This window comes from Heptranchias perlo, chromosome 19 (assembly GCF_035084215.1).
Source record: "Heptranchias perlo isolate sHepPer1 chromosome 19, sHepPer1.hap1, whole genome shotgun sequence".
NCBI lineage: Eukaryota > Metazoa > Chordata > Chondrichthyes > Hexanchiformes > Hexanchidae > Heptranchias > Heptranchias perlo.
The window spans coordinates 41,021,845-41,037,774 of record NC_090343.1 but is presented as its reverse complement, the minus strand read 5'-3'; the positions used below and the strand labels follow the sequence as shown (position 1 = coordinate 41,037,774).

Genomic DNA, 15,930 nt, shown 5'->3' with positions numbered 1-15,930 from the left:
TAAATGCAGCTATGCTAGTCGCCTCAACTACTCCTTGTGGTAATGAGTTCCACATTCTAACCACTTTCTGGGTAAAGGAGTTTCTCCTGAATTCCCTATTGGATTTATTAGTGACTATTTAATATTTATGGCTCCTAGTTCTGGTCTCCCCCACGAGTGGAAACATCTTCTCTACATCTACCCTATTACACCCTTTCATAATCTTAAAGGCCTCGGTCAGGTCACCCCTCAGACTTCTCTTTTCTAGAGAGCTTTGTGGATACATGTTTCTTTGGCAGTACTATAAAGTTCAAAACAGAGTTTGGAATTCAATGATATCCGTCCCAGGACCATGCCAGTGACAGAAGCTAGAAAGTTGTGCTGTACATTAGGCGACATGCCTCACACTACAAGGAAAGATTAGGACTCGCTGTTTGTGTGGGTTTACCAGATTAAATGGACTGATCATAGAAAGCTCTTGCCAGAACACTTGTCTAATTGAAAACTACTTAAAAGCACGGTGGTGTTAATGAGGTTTGACTGTTGTATTATTAAAACTAATGGCCATGACAATGTGTGACACAGTTACAGTCCTTTGTGCAACAAAATAAAAGACAGTAAATCTGACGCAGGGCAATGATTTAACTCCTAAAAAATGTTAATGCCTGAAAACAAATTGCATTTTAATTTGTTTTTTTCATTGAATGGCTGATTATATTGGTGCGCCCTTCCTAATACTGAGTTGGTAAGTTTATCGCCCAATGTGAAGTTGAGACAGACAGCCCAAGTTTGATTCCTGGGCTGTGCTGATTTAGTTGATCTCAACTGAGGCAATAGTTGACAAACTACACTTGTTCTCACCATGTCTAGGCTGGGGGAAGGTGGGAGGGGGAGGGAAGGACATCAGCCCAAGGTTCCTGCCGGAAAGTGCGTGGGTGTGCGCGCTGGGTGAAGATGGGATTCAGCTTGCTGGTGATACCCCTCACAGCCAAATAGCCTGCCAGCACTTACCGTCTAGGCTCTCGTGAAGAATGGCCACGTGAGTGGGGTCCAAGGCCCTCCTGATGCAACGCTCAGGTGGGCCTGTAAATGGGCGCGCAGTCCTCCTGCTTGAAACAGCTGCTTAAAAATGCCAATCAGGGTCCAACACCAGTAGTAGGACCCCGATTGCAAAATTCAGGTACAAATGGGTGTAGCATGCGTGTGTCAGGCATTGAGTGGCCAAACCAACAGTTCTTAAAGGGATCGCTGGAGGCTGCTCAAAAAATGGCCCAGGAAATGTTAAGTTTTTATTTATGTGGGCCCAGGTGAAGCAGGAGTGCTCCTCCTGGGCCCACAATAAAAACTCTGGCCCGGGATCACCTCCCCCTCCTCGGCCTGAATTGCCGGCCAGCTCAGGGTGGGAGCTCACCGATTTCCTGACCCCCTCACAGCTGGCGAACTGTAGCAGTGAGCCCATTGGGCGCCCGCAGCTCATTGATGCATTTAAATGAGGCCCGAATTTGGTTCAAGCCACAAGCCAGCATGACAGAGTGGGGGCAGTAGCCACACTGTCAGCTTCACGCCCATTTTGGGCAGAAGTTGGAACTCGTAGCCAGTGTCTTCAGGAGAGGAGGAGAGAAAACAAGAATGATTTTAACCACATATTTATTAAAAAAAAATTGAAATTGGAAAATAGCAATCCTATAGATATTCTGGAAAGAACAACTCATACATGGGATGTAAGTGGCTGCTTGTTTCAGGTTTTTCCTCTGTATCAATGGTACACAATGTCACTAAACGCATCCCCTACACTCTGAGAAATACACTACTGAATCTATTCCCTCATAGTTCTTTTAGCTTGGGTCAACAGTACTCATCAAAATAAGTGGCTCCAGTTACCATTATAATTTAAATCCATTTCTTTTGAGCTATTTGAATGAAGAGCTGACTGAACTGTATTTACCACAGTTCCTATTTCTGGGTTGCTTGCCAGAGTCACACCAAATACTGGGTCAAAGGTTTAAAATCCTGAAAACTGACATCATGCTGTTCAAGTTCTGACTGCTGGGAAGCCCAAGCCTTCCCCCATTTGGCACTAGATTGATGCTCTCACAGAAGGCAAAGGATGGCTGATGTGGGAAAAGGAAAAATGTCAGACTGGTGCAGTAGTCTTCTGCAGCTCTTCTGAAGTTGGGGTTGAGGCATTTTGCTGGCAGAGGAAACTTAACCTCCGCACCTGACTTCACCTGGAAGTGCTTGACACTGACATGAGGTGTCCTAAATGGGAAGTGATCTATTCCAAGCACTAAGATTCCTCACTTTGATGCACAAAAATTCACAAGAAAAGTTAAAAAGGAAAGTTGTGGAGTGTATTAATAAATTCCTGTATTTATCAGTAAGTTTTAGGAATTTAATGGATTTTCTAAAGCAAAGGGGATTTTTCCACATCAAAATTGTATGAGCAAAGTATATTTATCTACCAGTCTGATCTGTTTCATAGTGCAGCCTAAATATATAACAGGAGTCAGGTGCTTTTATTGACTTTGGTAAAAACCTTTGTACTGTTTATATAAGTGAATGCACCTCATTGCAAATTCTTAATGAGCATAAATTAGGAACTCTTCTCCAAACAAGATTTATAAAAGATTATCCTTATTCTATCAGCTTGGAATCACCCATATCAAATGAAGCTGATAACCTGCAGAAAAATATTAATGAGAGGATGAAACTAGGTTAGTATGTACCTCATCAGCTCGTTGGGCCTGGGTGTGATTCTCCAGGAAGCTGCCCTCCAATACTGAGCCCACAATGGTGAGTCCCTTCCCAGCCTTTAGCTGGCAGGTGAAAGTCAGAAGTTGTGGATGTTTGACATTCTGGTCTTGGTCCACCTTTACAAGCACCAGAAGTTGGGGCCTATCAGCAAACCAAATTATTTTGGTCAACTCAACATGTAACAAGAGAACATAAGCTATCCAAACAGGATGATTATCTATTTAAAACATATTTAGCTATTATAATTGGAAACTATGCTTCAATATAATCCATTCTGCAAAGCTTCGTTGGGAGAATAAGAAAAAGGTTAATGCAGTCAGGGCCTATTATCCTGAGGTAAGAAAAGCATTCCCTTTATCCAATCATTCCAATTAAGCAAACACATCAGAGTCTATGGGGAACAGATGTTTGTACTGTAGGCTGCATTATCTAGCCCAACACATAACACTCAAGATGCTTTAGTCATCGCCAAGTGTGTGGGGAACTCTGGCATTTAATCGTTAGTAGTTACTAATTGTCTGGCAGACTGGCAGATGTTAAACCAATACAGTTTTGCTAGACAGGGATATTAAAGGTTAAAAGTTTAAATTGGCCATTCACCTCCAGTTCTTGGTGTGAGGAGGACCTTCTTCAAGCCTGAGCAGAGCATAACGGGCTGCACTGAGGGATAGACCACGGATTCCATCTCCCCATTCTTTTTCAGCTCTGCAGGAAGAAAATAAGGATCAGCAAAACATTCTGCTGCTCAATGCCATGTGAGTGTATCACATACACCTACGCATAACCAATCAGCAATTCATTACTATCTGACTGGACAGCAGCAATATTGCAGTAATACTTTCCATAAAATGTACGTTGTTTGGACTACAAACTTGTCAAGGAAAACAGAATTATATTGCAGGATCTGTCATGTGATCTCGATTCTTCTCTAGGTTAAATATCATGTGAATTGATTTAATTGTTTGAATGTTATTAATCTTTCTGATGCTGCCAATCAAACGGGTAATTTTATTCTATTTTAGTGCTCTTGCCAGTCCCTTCAGACTCTTTTTATTGAATTACTGAAGTAATTGTTTTCAACTCCTTCAGGCCAATTTTTATTAATATTTTTACAATGTCCTTCAAACTCTCTAGGGTTGTCTTTGTGAACATTTTCAGTCCTATGGAGCTCTTTAAAGTCAGTGTTGTTAAACAGTACCAGCTTCTTGCCATCCGTGTTTCTCAAAGGACCTTCAAGGATCTATTCCTGCCATCTTTGCTCACATCAAGGCCCGTGTCTTGAAAATTTCAAAACTGAGATTGATAGATTTTTGTGAGGCAAAGGTATTAAGGGATATGGAACCAAGGCAGGTAGATGGAATTAAAGTACAGATCAGCAATGATCTAAATGAATGGAAGAACGGGCTCGAGGGGCTGAATGGCCTACTGTTGTTCCTATGTCCTTGTGCATTGCCAGCTGCGGAATAAAATGTCATATATTTCTCAGAGTAAGAGCCTGTAACTCAGACTCAATGATTCTAATGACTGAATTAAAAGCATTTTAGCTTCTCTCTTGGTCAACAGAATCATTAGTAATTTAATTAAAGTACAATGACGCCACGCCCCCCCCCATGACATCTAGAGGCAGAAAATCCATGTGGCTACTATCCAATTTCAGGCAATAGCAGCAGCCAATGTCTGCCACCATTTCTGTGAATGCATCCACCCAGTTATGGGCGGACATATTTAAAATCATACATTATTGGTGGGAATACATCACATGACATATTTCCCGTCATTAATGTCTTAGCAATATATCCCTAGTGCCCAGCGTTGTTACAACAACAGAGGGGAAGAATTAAATTATGCCGAGTGGAATCAATGGCAGGAGATCGATTGCATTGGGATGGAGGGTGATTTAAAGAAAACATTTCAACCTCTGCAGGCATTGCAGCCACTTCCATCTCCCCATCCGAGGTGGGTGACCCGATAGTGGTGGAAATAGCACCAGGAGTCTGCCAGCAACATGTGAGCCTGACCCAGAAAGATCTGCTGGGGCCAGCCTTCACCAAGGGGGAGGTGTAAAGCCACCGATTCAGCGGGATTCCCGCCAGATTGAAAAATCTACAAATAATTCAGGCATCAGCTGGTTTTGAACATATATGCAGCAGCAACATGTCTAACCACATCCATTTCTTCTTATTAGAGATATGCCAGAATGCCCGAAGTAGCAAACTGGTTCCTGTCAGTAGTAAATTTGAAAGACTTCAGTGGATTAGTACCGTTACACAGAGAAAACACAGTGGCACATCATACTATACATTCATTATTACTGAAATAAATATGCAACAAATGCAGATGCTGCCTGACCTGCTGAGTGTTTTCCAGCATTTTCTGTTTTTTTATTTCAGGTTTTCAGCATCTGCAGTATTTTGCTTTTTGTGCTATAGGCCGAATTGTCAACTGGTTCTCTCCTGGACTAAAACCAAGGCCACTTGTACCTCACTAGATCTGCATGAGTCAGAGAGCTACCTGTATCTGAGCTACCAAGCCAATACTGTCTGGTTTAGTAATAATATCTGTAAAGAGCAAGTTTCACCATTGGCAGTACATGAACAGATGGGCTGTGGTGTCTGTTGGTGCAAGGAGATAATTTTTAAACACTACAGCACAGACTAATTGGCTCTTTCAAAGGAACTCATAGAATCATACAGCACAGGCACGATGGGCCGAATGGCTGCTGTACGATTCTGAGTTTCACTCTGCAGAGACTTGTACAAAGTAAGTGCAGGCACTTACCCATTGAACTCAATGTATTTGTAGATAAGTCCAGCGATTACCATGGCCACTATTGCATAGTACCAGGAGCAAATGAACATCAGGGCCAAGCACAGGCTCATTCCCAGGAACGACATAGTCCTGTAAAAAAGTAAACGCTTGTCACAAGTGCAGAAATGTAATGTCACAAGTGCAGAAATGTAATGTCACAGACACTAACATATGTCTTTCATTGAAATAATTGTGAACAATACATCAGGCATTTATTTTATATTATACATTACAGAATTTCCATAGTTGTGCCAGTTGCTGAATTTCCTACATTACAACAGTGACTACACTTCAAAAAGGTACTTCCTTGGCTGTAAAGCTTTTTGGGACATCCGGGGGTGCTATATAAATGCAAGTTCTTTCTTTCTTTCCTCATTTGTACTGCAGAGCGTATTCTGCAAAAATAGATCGACTGTGGCTGTGTTGTGAACATATCTTTGCGACCTTGCCCTTTTGGCCGGCATGATACCCCTGCGTTGGGGGAAGGCCTGTACAGGACATCAATGGCATAAAGTGCACTGCTATCCTGTACGGTGGAGCGGAGAGCTCGTTTTGTTTTGCAGAATGAAGATAGCGGACCTGATGCAAGTGCCATCGGAGCAGCCATTTCACTTTTCTGCTGCTAGCACTTTATTGTCAGAGGTACCCAGGAAACTGCCTCCTAAGGAGGGTTTCGGTGCCTGCAGTAACACTGGTGTTCGGCCATTTACACTACAGGGCTGCCTCTGATGGTAATCTTGGGGCGTTAGTTTCAGGCTGTTATTCAAAACCATAATTCATCAGTTCTCAGTGGTTCTCTTAATACCTATCTTTGTCTTCTGAATAAGTTTCACATTTTTAACTAAAAATTTATTTAAATATTTTAGAGGTCCACAAGAAAGATGAAGGGTTACTTGGGACACTTCAGCATCAGCCTTACTAGAATTTACTTAAGATGCTTCGGTTGTTGGGGAGAATTCAGAATACATGAGAGGAAGAGTCATAAAGGCCGGAGCTCCATCAGTTACTTTCCTTTGCTTTTACCCAGCTGTTCATTCGGAAGAAAAATATTAAAATGGCCTTTAACAATCTGAATGAACTTCATGCATCAGCGGCATTGCTCATCTGAACAGATAACAGGATTGTCGCTAATAGGAAGTGACAGCCCAGTTGAGGTCTCATTGCTCTTTAAGGTTGAGCACACCTCATTTACAAGTTTTGCCTTTTCTTCAAATCCATTTCTTTGCCGCATAAATCTATGCCAATAGTTGCATTTTGGATGAACGCATATTAATGGACCATTCTTTTTTTGGTTTTAACTCTCCTCTCATGCAATCATTATTTATGAATTTAGACAGTGCACATTAATGGGTTATCTATAGTGAAACCTGAGTCTGTCTTAACTCTATGTCCACACATAAGACACTTTCCAGAAGGGGTCACTGTAAAGAAAGAAAAGAAAGAACTTGCATTTATATAGCACCCTCCATGACCTCAGGATGTCCCAAAGCGCATTACAGCCAATTAAGTACTTTTTGAAATGTCTGTTGTAATGTAGGAAACGCGGCAGCCAACTTGCACACAGCAAAGTCCCACATTGTGATGTTGGTTGAGGGAAAAATGTTGTCCAGAACTCTGCTGCTCTTCTTCTAAATAGTGCCATGGGATCTTTTACGTCCACCTGAGGGGGCAGAGAGTTAAAACATCTCATCCGAAAGACAGCCCCTCTGACAGTGCAGCACTCCCTCAGTACTCCACTAAAATGTCATCTTAGATTTTATGCTCAATTCTCTGGAGTGGGACTTGTACCCTCAACCTTTTGATTCAGAATAAGGAGTGGGTTTTTACCCTCTTGAGCGTTGAAATGCTGAAGCGAATTGTAGTGCCAGCCCTGTCATTTTAGTTAAGTCAAACATGTGACCTCGTGGTCTGAGTGTCTCAGTACCACAGCACACTGTGCAATCACCCACTGAGTCATGGCAGGACACTCAGTGGAATGTATTTAATTGACTGTCCACTATAGACCACTTACAAGAATAGATACATTTAAAGTAAGATACCAAAAGTGTGTTTAACTTGTTAGTGCAGTTTATTAATGTTAGAAAGTTGAATAAAACTGATTCCATTAATGAGTATTTGATGTGATTGTAAGTAAAATGCATATAGGGAACTGATGTGTGATGTTAAACTTAGCACTTCACTTTACATCAGCTGCTCTATACACAGATGATTTTCATGGATAAGAAAAAAACATTATCTCCTGCACATTTAAATGTTATCAGCTGATAAAAACCTGTGAATCTTTGAAATTGTTTGTGTGCATCTTAAGGAGTGAGAAAAGCATAGGCATTTTGATTGGGGAAGGGAGGAGGAGGGGCATAGATCCTGGGGTTAGGTGATATCTGGGTATCGCATAGGATCCATTCTCATAGTTCATGATAACATCATCAGAACCTCTTGATGATTTACTGCCTTATAAGTGTCAGATATCTGCTATCTTCAATGTAATACACTCCAAGGTACCTGCTATCTTCTGTATAACATATTTGTAACACACTCAGAAGTGCCTGTTATCTATACAACACACGCAAAGCAATCTGTTATTCTCTATGTAACACACTCTGAGATATCTGTAATCCTTTATGTAACATACTCTGTTTTATTCAAGTGTGTTTTTAAATGCTTTTGTTAGGATAAGAGGCAAAAATGGCAAGGTTCAATAATATGGTAGCTTAGAGACCATTTCACGATGTTGCGGAAAGTATGCCATACCAGTGGTAATATTTGAATCTGGGTCTCCAGTTGGGGGTTCGGAGTAGGGTCTGTAGAGCGCAGGCCAAGTTCACGAACATGTAGCACATCAAGAAAAACCTGAGGACAAAAAAATAATATACAGCCACTTCCATCATTGTGCAAAGGAAATTGGACCATTTTTCTTTTGTTGACCCATCAGTGTTAAAGCACACACAATGAGATTCATAACACAGGCCATGATATCTTTTTACATTGTAAATTCAGCCTTACAGAGGCACTGTCATTTGAAATCTGGGCTTTACAGTGCCACTTCTAACCAATATTCCACCCAAAGCATTAACCTATCTTTCCTCTTTCAGGTGTTCATCGAGTTATTCTGCATTTCTAGCATTTGCTGTTATTTACTTCAGATTTCTAGCATTCACAGTTCACCTTTCCATCTCTACATTGAGTGCCAGTTTTGATTTATGCATTATGTCCTTCAATATGGATAAATGCAGTGTGACGTGTTTAGGGTTGAGTAATTCCAGGCCTGTGTTTACGGTACAGGGATACCTGCTAAAGGTTGTGGAGCAGGAGGAGGATCTGGGTATCATAGTGGATAAAACACTGAAAGTTCACAACCAGTGTGATGAGGTCATTGGGAAAGCAAATAAGGTTTTAGGGTGTATTGCTATGAAAGTAAAATATAAAACTTGGATTACACAAGGCCTTGATTCAGCCGCTTTAAGAGTACTGTATCCAATTTTGGTCCATTCACACAGTAGGAGAGAATGTCCAGAGGAGGGTGACCAAAATGATGGTCCGAGGGCTTTTAGCTATAGAATCATAGAATCATAGAAGTTACAACATGGAAACAGGCCCTTCGGCCCAACATGTCCATGTCGCCCAGTTTATACCACTAAGCTAGTCCCAATTGCCTGCACTTGGCCCATATCCCTCTATACCCATCTTACCCATGTAACTGTCCAAATGCTTTTTAAAAGACAAAATTGTACCCGCCTCTACTACTGCCTCTGGCAGCTCGTTCCAGACACTCACCACCCTTTGAGTGAAAAAATTGCCCCTCTATCAGGATAGACTCAAGAATTGGAGTTTTATCATTGCTTGGAAGAGATCTGATTGAGGTGTTTAAACTCACAAAGTGAATAGATTCTGTCCAGTGGACAGGTTATTTGACCTAGATCAGAATGGAAGAATTAAGAAGCAAGTCTGTGTAAAGTAAGTGAGGAAAGAGTTAGGTTAGATGCTAACAATTTTTTCTTTTCACAGAGCATCATTGACATCTGGAACTGATTACCAAAGAGTGCGGTGAATATGGATTCTCTGCAGACCATCAAAAGGGAGCGTGGGAAGTTCCTGAGAGAGGAAGACATTTCAAGTTGTAAAAGGCCTGTTGCTGGGTGGCTGGGATGATTTCCGGAACTTGCTTTGATTCATTTTGAGGGTCGGAGAGGAACGTACCAAAGCTTTTCCAACATTGACCTCAGGTTTCTTTGCTCTTGCTTTTTTTTTGGCTCTCCCAGACGATCATGACTGGAGAATGGGCCAATGGTGTACAAGACTGCGCCTGCTCTGGTTGGGGCAGGCTTGATGGACCAGATGGTCTTTATTCATTCTTCCCCTCTGTATGTTTGTATCCAAAGTTTGATGGAGAAATGGGCAGTTGGTGGTTAGATAACACAATGCATTGATATACCAATACATCATGCCACCTAGTGCTGGGACATAGAAACATAGAATCATAGAAAGATTACAGCACGGAAGGAGGTCATTTGGCCCATCGAGTCCAGGCCGGCTCGTAGGCTTGTATTCACAGTTCTTCATCCTGTAAGTTGCCAACAGGAAGCACAGACACGGGCAAGGAATGTCCCACAGAAGAGAAAGTTCTAGAGGGTGTGCCACCCAACTCAGTCTGAAACATCTTACAGTGGGCATTTCCAGGTCAACACAGCAAGGTTCTGTGTGCAAGATAACAGAACTTCATGTTTGCCACAGGAACTGAAATATTGATACTTTCTGTGTAACTGCCAATGAAGTATGTACGAGTAGATTTTACAAATTTGTCCTTTCAGTATGGAACATAATTGAAATTCAGGTGGAAAATAATAGACAAAAAAATCCTGTGGGGCCCCCTGACCTCCCCACCTAGATTCCCAATTTGTGCGAAGCTCTGTACTAAGAACATGTTGGTAAAATCAATCCTTTACTTGCAGGTCAGTAATATTCGCAAAAGTGTACGTACATAGAGAGGATGGGGGCCACTTCATCCAGTGAGGCGATGAGGATCCCGATTTCGCAGATACATGCCGTCATTAACAGGGCCCAGGTGGGTTCCCCATTTGCTTTTCCATGGCCGAACACCTGAGAAATACAGAACAGTAAGACAACCGCAGCAACAGAAAGAAGAATAAGGCACTCTCAGAACTGGAGACTACATTAAAATAGCACAATGTTCAAATACAGACAACTGTTAATAAGAGCAGATTCCTTTTAGGGGAATGGAAACTTGACAACTGTCTGATCCTATTCACTTCATTCCTGTCCTAGGTTTGTCCATTTGTAAATCCCGGTTAAAAATACATTTGTATTAGATGCATGAGTAACTAACACGGTGACTTGACTGCTCCCAACACACAGTGAAAAAACCTAAAATGTTTCTCCTAAACAACACAAATAGTGAAACATGGATGTTGAAATTATTCTATGCAAATAGTGTACAAACAAATTTGAAATTCCTTTGAAAGGAAATAAAAATCAGGAGAGATGTAAAACGGGCTGCTGATTCGCTATCACCCATTTTACACTATCGCACAAAGTCAAAATTACCCTCCTATTTTGTGTAAAATTTCCACTCATCTAACACAAGGTGGGGGGGGTGGGGGGGTGGGGCGGTGCTCCTTAAACTTTTGAATCGAAGTACTGTCAATTGTTGACATCTGTATGGAACTAAAAATGAGCACAATGAGCCTTGATACAGTTCCAGCACTTCCCCATAGTTTTTCAAACTGTCTGTAATTTTACCTCAATTTACATAAGATCCTGTAGCCCCATAGTTAATGCTGGATGCTCATCCTACCTTACTGTTTTTTCTAATTATCTCATGATGGGGAGATAACCTGGTTTGCAAGCTTCAACCTGAATGAAATGCATCTTTCACACATCTAATATAGCCCACAGGTTTGCATTCTCCAACACTGTCCTCCCTGTTCCCTGATGAGAACAACTAAAGCAGCAAAAACATACCCGGAGGAACGGTACGATCCCATCTCGAGAGATGGCCTGCAGCAGACGAGGGGCACCTGTCAGACTCTGAAGACCAGCACCACACGTGGAGAAGAATGAACCAATCACAATGACCCATGGAGATGGCCAGGACAATGTACCAATCACAAGATTCCCATTCACGGCCTCTCCAAATCTGGAAAAACAAACACTCCGGTTTACAAAGTAACTCAACATGATTACAATTGTTTGTGATATTTCATGTCAACATGCTTTACCCAGTAAGGCATAATGATGGTAAAAATCTCCCTTTAAAATGGACCAAACCTGCAATTGATTGTGACTATGGTTGAATGCAAAATGCATGATTTTATTTTTACTTTACAGTTCTAATAAAGGGTCCAGCCTGAAATATTAACCTGCCTTTTCTCTTTACTGATGCTGACACATCTTCTGTATATTTCCAGCAATTTTCTGTTTTCATTTTATATTATTTTATATGATTACACTCCCACGAAAATATCTTAAATGCTTGTGCTATTTAATCAATTGATTGTCTGATAGTTATGATTCTGTGACTATGGCTCTGTCAGGCTGTTGCTTGGCTAATCTATGAGACAGCTCCCCCAACATTGGCATCAGTTCCCAGATGTAAGTGAGGAGGACATTGCAGGGTCGACTGGTTGCGCGTGTCCTTGTCATGTCTGAATCCGATGCATAGATCACAGCTGAGAGATCGGTCTGGTTTGATTCTTCTTATTCTTTTCTTGTCGTGGTTTAATACAACTGAATGGCTTACTCGGCTATTTCAGAGGGCAGTTAAGAGTCAACCACGTTGGTGTGGAACTGAAGTCACTTATAGGCCAGATTGGGTAAGGATGGCAGGTTTCCTTCCCTAAAGGACATTAGTGAACCTGTTGGGTTTTTATGACAATCCGGCAGCTTCATGGTTGGTTTTACTGATACCAGCTTTTTATTCCAGAAGGTAACCATGATACAAACTTGCTATTCTGTTGTTTCAGGCTGTATACCTGTGTCAATTTGCTGGGTTTAATTGATTGCTTTCCTTTGCCAAACTTGCTACTTATTTAATCTTGGGGAGAGGAAACTAAATGTAAAGCATTCAGAATTGCATAGGTTCTATGTCCTTGACATCACTGGCCCAGATACTCAGTTTTTGCGGAATTAAGGTGCATCTTCAGTGTAATAGGTCTTATGCCCTCCCACAAAGCTATGCCCCCGACTCTAGCCTATTTTTGGCCTGGGGTCATTAGTACAATCATGGCGGGCACTTTGGCCTCTGCCGAAGAGTCCACCTAGAGAGGGTGTAGAGAATTGTGGCAGCATTGTATTGCCAACGGCCGCACTGGTGGCTGCGGAGGTCAGAGATTTTATTTTACAAGTAAGCGCGAAAAGCCTATGCAGTCGACCTTTTGCCGCCCATAGTTTCACTGGGTGTCGGAGATGCTATGGAGCAAGTGATTGAAAATACACCTGATGCTGTATTGTCGTTATTTGGATGTTATTTCAATTTGCCTGCCTATACATGGGTGGATGCATTTTACGTCTTCTGGCAGGAAACCCAAGGGGGTATAAATGGGTGGGTGAGTCCCCAACCCAATTCCCACCGCCAACTAGTGTAGTTCCACCAAACAATCGGTGTAGGTAAGGTGGGAATTCCGGCCATTATATAGAGACAAATTAGTTTTGGATTTGAGGACTTCCATACATACTCCATATAAGATTGGAAAGTTGTGCCATTGCACCAAGGGGTGAGGGGATTATTTTTTACATGAGCATAGAACCTAAGGCATCCAGGTAGGTATGTTGCACAGAAAGTAATTCCTAAAGCAGCCTTTCCTTCTTCTTCCCAGTTACACTTGATTGCTTTAAAGTGACATTAGAGGTGGAAGTAGGAAGATCAGAAATGACTTTATAAGCACTGTACTTGTTAACTGTACTCAGGTTGTTTACTTTGTGTTCAGCTCTCAGTCACTGCTCTCCTGCTTCAGGTTGACTACTGTACTGGCCGACTGTAGTTCTAATGCTATGGCTGGGCTCTGTGTTAAATTCCAACATAAAGGCACATGTCAGAGAAAGTTGAGCTTCAATGGTGTTGGCCACTGGTCAGACCAGACCTAGAGGACGCTGTCCAGATCTCATCGCCAAAACACCAGAAATACATGCAAGCTCTGGAGGCGGTGCAGAGAAGAGCCAGGAGGCTGGTCCCAAGTGTCAGACAATTGAGTTGTGAGGAAAACTTGAGCATTATAGCCCTGAATGGAGATGACTGGGAGGTGACTTCATTGGTTTATGAGATAGGAAACAATATAATGAAAAGGTAAATGTGGAAACCCGATTAAAAATAGGACACGGAGACACACATTTAGCAAATTTAGGATTGACACCAGGGAGTCAATTTTCAGATGGCCGACCGGGTGCGTTCATGGTGGGGGAGCTCCTAAAATTGGGGATTCCCGAAACGGGTCCGGAGCCCGGCTCCAACCCGCCCACTTCCGGGTTCCCCAATGACACGAATCGGTGCGCTCGCAGCCCCCGTATGCGGGACTCCCACCGACAATCAAAGCCGGCAGGTTCCCACTTAAGATCATTATCTGGGTACTTTTAGGAGGATTCGGATTTTGGACTACCCAGAGCGTGTTTCCCATGCTGGGGGAAACACTCCCTGTTTAAACAGATGTGTTGCAGCCAGCAGCCAGTGGTAGCTGCAAAGGTCCATTTAACAGGTGCGGGGTAAACCCTCATTCATTGCAGCAGGGCACTCTGTCACCTCAGACAAAGTTTTGCCTGCCGCACCGTTGTCTCCACACTCCAAATTATAAAATCATACTCTAAACTCTGCTGTCCAAACACATTTACCTACTTTGTGGACACCCTCAAACTCACACTGTCAGGATGGGGGGAGGGGGAGGTTTCCATTGCTGCAATCATCACTCCATTGGAGGACGAGCAACATCACCAGCCTCGCCAGGCATGCCGTCCACCTCCGCCATGTGGAGCTAGACAACACAGTGCTGCTCAACAGGCACCTGAACAAAGTAGTCGTGCAACTACACATACACCCACTGTAGGGTGACCCAATGGGTGGCATCAAGGGTGTTAATGGAGAACCTCATGAAAGGGCATTATTGCACAAGCTAGTCAAGAATGGCCAAGACATGGCAGTAGTGGTGACAATATAATATGTAATGTGAGTTGATCAGAAATCAAATATAAGTAAAAACTATGACAAACCCTCAAACACCCTTGTGCATCCCTTTCATGCTCACATGTTTGCCTTACGCTTCCTACTACACATATGTGACGCATGCCCTGCGGCTGCAGCACAGGTAGTAGCAAGTTGGGTGAGGCTGACCATGAAAGAGATGCATGAGAGGGTGAGTATGAGATAGAGCCATGAGATTGTATGAGGATTGGCTTGAGTGGTAGTGGTGGGATGAGTACTGGCGAGGTGAGTAAGTGCAGGTAAGGTGAGGATGAGCTTTGAGTGGGTGTGAGGAGTGATGTGATAGAGTAGTGTTGGCAGTGCAGAAGGAGATGTGGGGTGGGGGCGGTGATGTGGCAGATGGAGTGTAGGGGAATGAGTAAGTGTACTCACTTCGGCTGACCTACTTAGGTCATTGAAGCGCCTCCTGCACTGTATGCCGGTGCGTGATATGTTGGTGGTGCTCGTGACCTCCTCTGCCACGTCGAGCCAGGCCTTCGTGGTAGCAGAGGCAGGCCACTTCCTCCCGCCTGCCGGGGAGAAGATCTCTGTCCTCCCCCTCCTCCTCACCCCATCCAGTAGGACCTGGAGTGAGGCATCATTAAACCTGGGAGCAGACATCCCCTGGGCTGCTCCATGCTGTAATTTTGGCTGCTTTCTGCAGCATCAGTCAGTGGAGGACTGCCCCTTTAAATAGGGCTCCTCCAGCTGACAGCCTATGATGCGGGTGCGCAGTCCACCCGCTGCGCAGCTTTCTAGAGCGAAACCCGGAAGCCAAGGTAAGTGGCTTCAATTTACTTACGATCGAGTGGGGAACCCACCGATTTTACTGGGCGGGTTACCCACGCGCCCAGTCGACCCCCCCGCTGGCAACCTGCCTCCCTCCTAATATTGGGCCCAGAAGTTTCTTTTCACAACCAGTGAGCAATTAATCAGGGATCCAATTCCCGACTGTTGTCCAGTACTCCCTGCCAGAATCACATGTGTTGGATGGAAACAATGGGCTCAGCAGTGATAATGAGAAATTTTTTAAACAGAGTTGTGAGGCCGTGGAATGCACAACCAGAGAACATGCCAACATCCAAGAATAGGTTAGATAGGTGGTTGAAGGAAAAGGGAATAAAAGAATATGGGAATTGAGTGGCTCTTGGGATTAGGACTACTGCTTGTGTGGAGGATCAATATTAATACGGATTGGTTGTGCT

At 43.1% G+C, this 15,930-nt stretch overlaps 1 protein-coding gene across 1 annotated transcript in view; it reads right to left on the bottom strand.

Moving 5' to 3' along the window:
- LOC137335495 (solute carrier family 12 member 5-like) overlaps positions 1–15,930 on the bottom strand; it is a 290,880-nt gene that overhangs the window by 28,377 nt on the left and 246,573 nt on the right. The window contains exons 11-16 of the mRNA XM_068000838.1: positions 11,521–11,695; positions 10,520–10,638; positions 8,293–8,391; positions 5,512–5,631; positions 3,334–3,438; positions 2,706–2,874 (exon numbers count right to left, since the gene is read on the bottom strand). Coding sequence (XP_067856939.1) covers positions 2,706–2,874; positions 3,334–3,438; positions 5,512–5,631; positions 8,293–8,391; positions 10,520–10,638; positions 11,521–11,695 — 787 coding nt within the window. The remainder of the gene's footprint in view (positions 1–2,705; positions 2,875–3,333; positions 3,439–5,511; positions 5,632–8,292; positions 8,392–10,519; positions 10,639–11,520; positions 11,696–15,930) is intronic.